The sequence below is a fragment of the Rosa chinensis genome, chromosome 2, assembly GCF_002994745.2.
Source record: "Rosa chinensis cultivar Old Blush chromosome 2, RchiOBHm-V2, whole genome shotgun sequence".
NCBI classification, from domain to species: domain Eukaryota; kingdom Viridiplantae; phylum Streptophyta; class Magnoliopsida; order Rosales; family Rosaceae; genus Rosa; species Rosa chinensis.
The window spans coordinates 55459054-55470001 of NC_037089.1; the positions used below are offsets into that span (position 1 = coordinate 55459054).

The 10948-nt window shown below is 39.7% G+C and overlaps 1 protein-coding gene across 28 annotated transcripts; it reads left to right on the forward strand.

Annotated features, from left to right (window-relative positions):
* The first annotated feature begins 3818 nt into the window (after positions 1–3818).
* Positions 3819–10739, forward strand: LOC112185090 (leucine-rich repeat receptor protein kinase HPCA1). Of its 28 annotated transcripts, XM_040515421.1 has the most exons (10): positions 4519–4760; positions 6414–6648; positions 6759–6809; positions 7284–7355; positions 7665–7739; positions 7826–7897; positions 7987–8148; positions 8244–8318; positions 8462–8608; positions 8730–10739. In XM_040515421.1, exons 4-9 carry the CDS (start codon positions 7297–7299, stop codon positions 8526–8528), a joined length of 510 nt encoding a protein of 169 aa, XP_040371355.1. In that variant the 5' UTR covers positions 4519–4760; positions 6414–6648; positions 6759–6809; positions 7284–7296; the 3' UTR covers positions 8529–8608; positions 8730–10739. The 28 variants fall into 28 exon arrangements, 15 of the variants coding, with proteins under 15 accessions (XP_040371347.1, XP_040371355.1, XP_040371348.1 ...); XM_040515413.1 differs by adding an exon at positions 3819–4216 and having other exon boundaries at positions 4699–4760; positions 6414–7355; XM_040515414.1 differs by having other exon boundaries at positions 6759–7355.
* Positions 10740–10948: the final 209 nt, after the last annotated feature.

Sequence of the window (10948 nt, forward strand, 5' to 3'; positions counted from 1 at the left end):
TTTGATGTTAGAATAACATGTAGTGCGTCCCCTTTAAAAGGTGTGGGGAATGTTATCATATTCTAGCCTAGGAGGTAGACATATGTTCATCACGATTGCAATGTTTGTAAACCATGGAAAAAGGGGAACATGCTTTTTCTACATAACTTTCACTTGGAAAAGAAGATAGGCAAGCTAATGTATAGATTGATGGTGCCATATATGTAAATGAATAGGCATGGTTGACACTTGACATGTATACCGGTTAGTGGCCATGCGTGTATGAGTTTTGCCATAATTAATCTTTGACAAACACGTGCCCTGAAGGTGGTAATCGTGCATGACTTACAAAGTCATAAGTTCATGCAAAGCATAGTCCACTGCGTGCTATGGTGAGGTGTCTATTTGAAAACTAATAACCCATGCATGTAGCTAATTGTGGACAGGTGTTGCTGAAGCATGTGTGTGTGCTCGAAGTATACACATGTGTGAAGACAGATGCCGGATATTTCGTTAGAAAACTCATGCATCCACTGAACTTATAATTAAGCATCCATTGAACTTATAATTAAGCGTGTATATGAATACTTAGTTGTGGGTGCACGAGGCCGGTGAGATAGCAGTTCAGTTGAAGCCGTATGTACCCGGAGCTCGTTCATGGTTGGAGCTGCGAACAGTGGCGGACCTATTAATCGGCCCCAGATTTTTTGGTATACTTCAATTTTAGTTACTTATTTACCTTATTAATATTAAAAATAGGCTTAATTTAAGTATTAGATCCCCCAAAAACTTCTATAACCAATCAATTTGAATAATAAATTAATTATATTAAGAAACATAATTATTAAATTGATTGGTCGTTATGTCTGAATAAGTAAAGTAATTGATTTGTTTTATTTGAAAAATAGTAAGTAATTAATCTATCAAGAAAATGTAAAGTAATTGATGAATAAGCTATTACTTTCTTCACATGAACATTTGTAATATTTATATGAGTTTTGGAGATGTATAAAAGAGAATCTTGCTTGATTTGAAGATGAACATCTTCTATAAGGGAAATATACAAAACATTAATTTTTTGCGAAATTTTAATATTATATACTAATATAGTCTGGACCCCCCCGGGATGTCAAATCCTGGTTCCGCCCCTAGCTGCGAAAATCTGATGCAGGTGTTTCGTATGTACCCGGAGCATGCTTGTCGGTCAGTGTTTGACCAGGAAGTGAGGGGGGCTATTGGTGATCGTCACCGAAAAGATGAAACCGCAGTGGGATGAGGTGAGACACCGGGATGACGGAGCCATCAGTAGGAAACGCTTCTTCTGGGTATGAATCTAGGAAAGAGCTGCAGGTACCCAGTTCAAGTCGGCAAGGGTGAGGGTGATGACTAGAGGTCGAGCGAGACCGATCTTCACGTAGCTGAAGCGAGAAATTTTATGGTGTTTGGGCTGGGTGTCCATAGTAGATACTCGGGTGCCAAAAATTTCCCTTTTTTTTGTGAACGGTACTTTTCATAATTGAATACAAGATTCATGAGTTTCAAATGCTGCAAGACGGGTGAGCAAGACCAGGACAGAGCACCGGGAGCAAAGGGTACCGATAAGGGCAGCTGGTAGTACCGGTGAGGGCAGGGGGTATCGGAGACAGAGGTAGTTGTGTTGCTAGTGGTACCGGAATTGTAATTGAGTTCGGGAACTGACGATGCCGGCCAAGGTCCAGACAGGATCCGGGTCTTGCCTGTCGAGCAAAAGCCCCGGCCATGGAGATGGTTTCTCAAGCACGTATGGGTGCCCAGAGAAGATTTTTTTTTTTTTTGGATACCGCTGAGTATGCATTAAGCGAAGTACCGGTGAAACCACCACGCTGAAGACTCACAAAGTACTGATGCAGAGTGGCAAAATTGATGCCGGGATGGTTGTTCCGCTGACTCGTGGTTAGTTACAGGGCGGGAGCTAGCTGTGGGGTGATGGAGTTACCGGTGAGTCACCGAGAGATGCTTCTGAGATTGATACCAGTGCCGAGATCGAGACCGAGTGGTGGGTCGCCGGAAGATCATCGCTGCTCGAAAGAGGCACCAGGAAGTTGGGGTGCTGGAAGCATTCAAGTTGGGTCACAGAGAGGTAGAGAGGTTACCAGGATTCAAATTTGGTTTCATTCTGGTAAGTCACCGAGAATGGAAGATGTTGCATGTATATATGGATGGGTGATGGCGGTGAAGAGGCAAATGCATCGGTCTCCGGGATTGGTCACTGGTACGCGGACGAGTTGAGAAGCTTGGCTATTTGCAACGGTGACCGTCACCGAGATGTTTATGACCTTCCGGAGGATTAGAAATCAAAGAGGTCCCGGACGGTGCGGGTATCCAAAGTGCCGGATAGATGGTTCATTGACCAAGGTAGTGATGAGGATATTGGAAGAGGACCAAGAGCGGGGTATTCTCAAAGAGTCCCGGTCGGGAACTTTTGAAAGTGGACCTTGGTTGTAGAAGTAAGGGTACGGGTGTCCTGCATGTACCCCCCTGTACGCGGAAGCTTATGTACTCGTACATGACCATTCAGGTCAGAGGTGTCTTGTGCCTACATGATTGGTGATTCCCGTCCATGACCCTTGCTCAAGGTCGGAGGTCCATACCCTAACTTAGGGACCTTCCTTCTAGCGCCAATGTTTCTGTGATAGAATACGGAACGGGAACTAAGCATGGATCATGGAAGGGAGAGAGAGAGAGAGAGAGAGAGAGAGAGAGAGAGAGAGACACACACACACACACACACACACACACACACACACACACACACACACACACACACACAAGCATGTATAGTGGTTCACCTTGCCCTTGAGGCAAGGCTACATCCACTTAGGGATGGTAAAAATCCCCAGCGGGGCGGAGCTCCATTGGATATCCGCCCCTAATGGGGGGAGAATTCGGGGACAAATGGGGAATGGGGATGAGGATCCCCAATCCCCGCTATCTAAGATTGGGGATGGGGCGGGGATGGTATTGTGATCCCCATCCCCAAACCCGCCCCAATAATATATACATATATTTAACTTATATATATTAATTTATTTTTATAATATAAATCACAAATATATACATTTACTATTTTACTTTAATGGTTACCCTTTTACTTTAATAGTGTTTTGACTTTTGCACTCACTGAATTATGATTTATGAATTTAATCATATTTTAAATTTATTTGTTGTAGATTTTGATTTTATAAAAAGCAATATGAGAAAAAATTATTTTATTTATTAAATTCTTATTGGGGATTTGGGGCGGGTTTGGAGGTTTAGTCCCCAATGGGGATGGGGACGGGGAATCCCCAATATATTTTTATTGGGGATTGGGGCGGGGATGGGGGTAGAAAATGACCCCGGGGATGGGGATGGTATTGTGATCCTCATCCCCAACCCACCCCATTGCCATCCCTACATCCACTTAGAGATTTTACTATGAGTGAGGTCAAATGACCTTTGTAGTGATACAAGTGTGAGGATCATGGATCCATCCTCTCTAAGAAGGGGAGGACATCCCTTTATTGTTACGTCCTGTACCTCAATTTACCTGTTTGCTAGTCATTTGGACGGTAAACGACAATTACTTTTACTTTTTACTTTGTTTCGATACTTTTAGTGGCCCAAAAAGTTGACTTTTTGTTCGGGTCAAAATTTGAGAAAATGCTCTTCATAAAAGTCGTAGAGGACGTTAAACCGAACGTGTGCATATGTGGTACATAAAAATCGGAGTTCGTATGCAAAAGTTATGGCCAAAATACTAAAATTAATGTTCATGGTAACTTTCTATATATAGGGAAAGTACTGTGGTAAGTTTCGACATTTTTCTAGAAACTTACCGAGCTTTCTGGGGTCTTCTTTGTCCGACCATATCTTCCTCCACAGGCCTCCAATAAACTTGATTCCAAAAGAAATTTTTCTCACCTTGACGTCGTCTATAATTTCTCTGAAGACATCGGGGTGAAAAACGAACTGTGGAGGGAGCTGCAAGGCCGAGAAGCCGCATAGCTCGAGCTGGAAATCGCCTCCCTGCAACAGCTGATATCTTCCGATTCCGGCCACCCAAGACGACCAAGTTAGGTTTTTGGAAGCACCTTGGGATGTAGATGATGCTCCCCGAAGATTTTGCCGAGATTTGAAGCGTGGAGGAAGAATCGACGGTTTGAAGTTGGAGGTTACTGTTCACGATTCGGGTTCAACCTTCCCCTTAATTGTTGAGGTACTTCTGCTCATTTTCTAACTTGGTCACAGTTGAAAGAATTAATGGGTGTGTTGAGAAGGTGCTACTGCCAAATTTTGGTGGCCATTGGAGTTGGTGGCAGTAGCGGCCGCGCCGCCACTGTGGGCGGCGGTAGCGGCGGCTAGGGTAGCTTTTTAATTTCAATTTCTGGCTGGTTAAATGTTATAATTATCATAGAACTTATATATATGAAGTTTGGTGAGGATTGGTGGAGTTTTGAATTAGTTATAAATTTCTAAAGATTTGGATTTCGGTTAATGTTAATCGTGAATTCGATTGTCGGATTTCCTCCATAGTTGTTATATAGTCTGAAATCGACGGGTGGGCAGTGTTGGTGAAGTTTGGTTGGATGTGGAAGAGGATTGGAGAAGTTGAGGTTATGGGTTTTGAGATTTAATTATTGATTATAGTAAAATGATTTTCCGTCCGGTAATTATTTATGTACGAATAATTGTGTACAGGACGAGGTACCGAGCTTTTGATCGATGAAGGAACTCGTATACGTGATCGTCTGAATAGTACTGTGAGTGGACTTTTGTTTTTAAATAATGATGCATGCATTTATTTCTTAAAGTCATGCTCTAGTTATTTATCATATTACATTTTGAGCATATAATTGTTTTCGGATTCCTGATTTTGATTTATCACGAGGAATTACTTTCATTGATGAGTTTCATGAAGTGATTATGAATTATTCCGGTTGTGTTTTTTTGGATATTAATTTTGTCATGCCCGGATTCGAAACTTTGAATTATGTTGTTTTTCAACAAAGTATTTTCCATGGTATTTTCCAAAATGAAATATTAGTTCATTATTGAACATCCTTGCTTATTCATTATTGACCCGAGAATATTTTGGCGTGTGGGACACGCCGTTGACTTATTGATCTTTCCTATTTATTTATCGACTTTCGATTTTGGCATTAGGAATGCCTTGATGATGATTTTAGAATTGGTTTTGTTTCAGTTTACGGGGATTACGATTTATTATTATTTCTCGCCTTTTTGCTATTGATTTGGAGATACTTTTGGCGTGTGGGACACGTCGTTGGAAATTCTTTTACGAGAGATGGGGGAAGCCTTATGTATTTTGGATTTACTGGATTTTTGGTTATGTTTCCCTGTGCCATACTGTGGGTGACTTATCATTGCTAGCATTGATTTCCGCCTTTGTGGCGCGGTGATGGGATCACCGTAGCCCTCTGCCTTTGTGGCGCAGGTTACTGTCTGTGTGACAGTAATTCTGTAGCCCGGTATCCTATCGCTACACTTAGTGGCGTAAGGGTATATTACGGGAGTTATGGGAGTATTTTAGCCTGGGAGGCTCACTCGTATGGCTATCATCTTCCCCTACTTATACTTTTTTTGACTAGCGGGGACTAGTCTGAGTTTTCTTAACCAGCGGGGCTGGTCTTATATTTTCGAGTATTGAAATTTCTTCTAAGGTGGGCCCCGCAGGTCCACTTCGGATTTCAGGGTGAAATCCGGGGCGGGTCCTGTCATTTATAGCTAAGGGAAGTCCCACTCTATTCTATATTTCCAATGTGGGATACAACATACATATTGCTTCTCTTGAAGCGTCTTGGAGAGCATGGGAGGGTGGCCTCCCTACGAGGTACCGGCCGACCTCCACCATAGCGAGGTAGCTCGGGTGTCGGACTACCGGATGCATGTCGTAAGACTAGCCATGTCACGGGGCCCACCTAAGAGGTCGTTGCTTATGCTTGGCGGTATGTAATATAGGTGGTATGTACACCTACACTACTAGAAATATGCTAATAGACATCACGTCATTTAAATCGGTTAAGATTTCACGCGATATAAAAAATTATTTTAACATCGGTTTCTGAAAAATCGATTTCTATTAGTATAATTAACATCAGTTTTTACTGTTGACTGATATCTAAAATTTAGTTCAAAAATAAAAAAAAAACGCGGAAAACCTAAGTTAAAAATTTTCGTGCAAGCGGGAACAAAATTAGAGTTGGTCCGTTTCCCACTTTACCTCACTCATTTGCTCTGCTTTTCCCCGAAGCTCTATTTCTCTATCCCTCTCCTCCTCTCTCTCTCTCTTGATCGAAACAAAATAGAAAACGACTCTCTCTCTCACTCTCTCCCCGTCTTAATCGACCCAAACCACAAAACCCTAGAAAATAAATAGATTTCTTTGTGGTCAGCTCGGAGGTGGACTGGACGGAGCTGTGTGGGGCCAGAGGACGTGCAGCCTAGCATTGACTCATCGGAGAAAGGCAAAGAAGATGGTGGCTCCAGGGAGTGTACCCTGATGGTCGGAGATCGGTGACAAAAGAAAGAGAGTCCTCCAAATTCACTTTCTCTCTCCTCCTGTTTCTCATCTGTGCTTTTCTCTAGTCCCATACTGTGGTCCTCTTTAGAGCTCTAGCTGTAATTGAGGTAAAAATTTCTGCTAATTCATCGATCTTAAAAATTATTCCAGATACTATAGTGGAGGGTCATCTTGGTTTCGGTTTTAAAGAGTTGAATTTGGTTTTCATTTTTTTTAGATAAGCAATTAGTTGTGGGAGAGTTCGAACATGGAGAGGCCCATGTGGAAGGTTAGCTAAAGAAAATGTATCTCTACTTTCTAATTGAAGAAAGTTTGGTTTTTTATCTGGGTTTTGAGGGTGAAGTGTTATGGGATTTGATAATGGTTTGTGTTTATGTTTTTCATGATAAAGTTTGAATCTTTTAACTGGGTTTTTGAGTTTAAAACTATGGGTATTTGGGTTTGACATGTGTAGGTTTTGTTATCTGTGATTGTTGAACTGTAAGCAACTGGCTGCAATTATTTAGTTCTAGACAAGTCACAAAGGTTCGATCTTGTTTGTATGTTCTATTGAAGAAGATAGTGGTTGCAGATGTTTTACTGATTGCAGATGTTTTTGGATGAAGCTTGTGTGGTCTAGTCAAATATGATCAGTAATCTAGTCAAATATGATCAGTAACTCAAATAAGGCAAAGCCTTTTTAGTGCTCCTGGAAGTTACTTGCTTCATATTTTATGAGGATATTTCGTTTCTTTAATTGCAGAGTGTTGGCAGACATGGGTTTGAAAGGCCGGCTACCCACTGATATCGAGTTGTTATCTGAGCTACAAATTCTGTAGGTGTTCTATTTTCAATTGGCATCTTACATTAGTTATATCAATTGGCATCTTACATTAGTTATATCAATTGGCATCTTACATTAGTTATATCTGGGGCTTAATAACTATAATATGTGAGACCAAATTCCAGGAACACGGTTCAGTGCTCAATGTTTCATAAGCGCTCGCTTCTTTGAAGAATTTATCATCATTACTAGAATTCTGTTTACTACATTTCAGTCCCAATTAGCTGATGCATTAAAATTATGGTTAATATACATGTTAATTAGTCTTGTGGAACTCATTTCTGGTCATGTTTCATATAGGAATTTATCTTTCAACAAGGGCCTGACAGGACAACTTCGAGCTTTAATTGGAAAATTGACGAAACTAGTACACTTGTAAATGAAAATTACTGGTTTCACCACTCGTTGGTTTCTTATGCAATTGCCTATCTAACTAACTTGCTTTCTTGTTTGCACATCAGAAACCTGGTTGGTTGCAGTTTCTTTGGTCCTATTCCAGATGCTATAGGATCTCTAACGAAGCCATCTTACCTGTAAGATGTTTGGTCTTCCTATTCCCTAGTGCTTTTTTTTTTTGGCTAATATGCAAAGTATGGCAATCTTCATTTGTTTTCTACTGCAGATCTCTGAAAAACAATAGTTTCAGTGGGCCAATTCCGCCTTCCATTGGTAATCTGGCCGATCTTACTTTTATAGACCTATCTGACAACAAGCTTCAGGGATCCATCCCAGTCTCTAATGGGACTACACTTGGTCTCGATAAGTTACTTAAGGCGAGACGCTTGTATGTCAACAGTAGTTATAATTCTTAGCTGACTAGTTTTCTTTACCTTGTATTTGTTCTGTCCATATTTTTCCTCTGATCTTTTTCAAATACAGTCATTTTGGGAACAATCAGCTCTCGGGCCCAATTCCACCTCGACTTTTCAGCTCAACGATGGCCATGATACATTTGTAAGTTCTATTGAAGAAGATAGTGATAATCCTCAGCGAGTTTTCATGATTTAGGTTTTACTGAAACAAGTTGAAATTGAAATTGGAAAGTGACCTTCATAGTGTAGATTGTAAATTTTTGTGTTCAATGTGTTAATCATCAGGCTAACTTCACAGGTTGTACGACGCATTGTGGCTGATCCATTAGTAGTGTGGTACCTGTGGATATAGATGAAGAGGAGGCTGATGGGTATTTGGTGCTGTTGAATTGAGATTTTCTTTGAACAGCAAAGATTTGGGGGTAAATTCAGGTCTGCTTTTCCTTCTTTAATTTCGGGTCAGAGGGCTGACTCTTCATCATCTTCTCCGATATCTGATCGTAGGGTTGAGTTAATTTGTGGTTTTTCATTTTGTGACTGCTTCATGGTGCAGCTTGCGTTGAGTCAGTGCTTGATTTGTTTTGGATTATTCGCTTTTGGTCTGAGGAGTTTTTTTCATCAGCAAATGTGTTATTCAGGTATAGACTCCATATTATTATTTACCTGATTTTGATATACAACTAATGTGTTTGTGGTGTTTGCGTTATTGACTTATGATCGTTGAACTGTACATGTCTACTGAAAATTTCCAGCTTTTTAAAACATGCACAGTCTTTTTGATTGTGCTTTTGGAAAATCAATATTTCCTACCTCATATTCACTTCTGGACCAAGATATATAGTATTCACAAACTCCTAACTTCACTATAGTTTATAATTAAACTTTTGTGCAGTGTTTTAACTAATTTGGTAGTTCTGCATATGGATGATGTGTTTAGAGATAGAGAGCGTCAAAACCGAGAAAGGGATAGATCTGATAGGAAAGTGTCTTTTGAAGTAAAGAGCATCACCTATCTAATTGTGAGCTTTGAACTCCAAGCTACCCTCTTATGACAAAGAAAATTCGTACATGTTTTTTTTCTTTTCTTTTTAACACACTTATCTCTACATTAGGGACTGTTTGATGTTTTACTGATATTTGTGATGATTATTTAGTGATAGAAGAACAATGTTCGATCTCCATCAAATAAGTAAGGCAAAAGCATTGCTTGCTTCACTAGATGAGAACTCCGAAGCATTGGCTTTTATCATTGATGAGAATTCACTTGCTTACGCCTTAGAGGTATATGTCCAGGACCTCTTTTATCATATGTTTGCTACTCTATTAATACGCATCCGCTATTGAATTATTCACTGGGAATGAAGGCTTTGCCTTATTTGAGTTACTAATCATATTTGACTAAATTTGCCTCACTATATATATGTCCAGGACCTCACATATATATAGTGAGGCAAATTTACCTTGAGGCAAATCAAAGTTGCCACTAACAACTTTGACATATCAAATAAGATTGGAGAAGGTGGTTTTGGTCCTGTTTACAAGGTACCAGTAATTTCTGTTTATTGTTAAAAGCAAAATTTTCTTGTTGGATTACGAAGGGGTTGAACTTTGACTATGTTTGATAGATGCATGGCCTTCTATCAGATGACACTGCAATTGCTGTTAAGAAGCTTTCTGCCAAATCAAAGCAAGGGAATCATGAATTTGTGAATGAGATTGGCATGATTTCTGCTCTGCAACACCCTTACCTTGTCAAGCTTTATGGATGTTGTATTGAAGGAAATGACTTGTTGCTTGTCTATTAGTACTTGGAAAATAATAGCATTGATCGTGCTCTGTTTGGTAAGTGTTTCTCGTCTATAATTTTCTTATACCTAAACTTGTTTGGTTCATGCTTAGAGTCTGCAAAGATTCTATACCCACATAAGCACCCGGATTGCTGGAACTCTGTGAGCCTCTATGCTTTTCTTTATTTTCTTATACTTTGGAACAAATGGAAGGTTTCTCTACCCTTAATGCAGCTTTGTTATTTCAACTGTGTTGCATTTTAATCATTCAATGAAGAAAAGAAAAACCCAATTTCTATCAGATTTGTAGTATTATTACTATGCGTACGTTTACACTAGATCATATTTGACTGTATGACTTGGCAGAGGATATATGGCACATGAATATGCAATGCGAGGTTATCTGACTGATAAAGCAGATGTTTATAGTTTCGGAATTGTTGTGTTGGAAAATAGTCAGTGGGAGGAGTAACACAACTTACCTCTCCGAGTAGCAGCTCATGTCTTTCTATAACAACAAGGCAAACCGCTAATTTTCAAGCCAACATCCATCAAACGGTTCTCATTATTGTCTTTTATCTATTGCTTTATTAGACGATACATACCAAGTTTGATTTGAAGTTATTGATTCCACTGAGAAATTCGTGTAACATGTTTTAATCATCCTTTAATGAAGGTGTACAACAGAAACATGCTGCTATGTAATGTTATCCCAGTAACATATAATAGTAATTCCCGCAGCAAAGCGCGGGCAAATGTTACTAGTATTTAAATTACATTTGAATTTCATGTTATTTGTGGATCAGCTTTCTAGTGCCAAATACTTGTTTTAAAATGACAGAACTGATGTCAGAAAAGAGATATTACATCAGATTAAAAACGAAAACCTATGTCAAGTAAGAGAAAATACATCAGTTACTAAACAAGAACTGATGTCAGAAAAGAGAATGTACATCAGTTACTAAATAAAAACTGATGTCAGAAA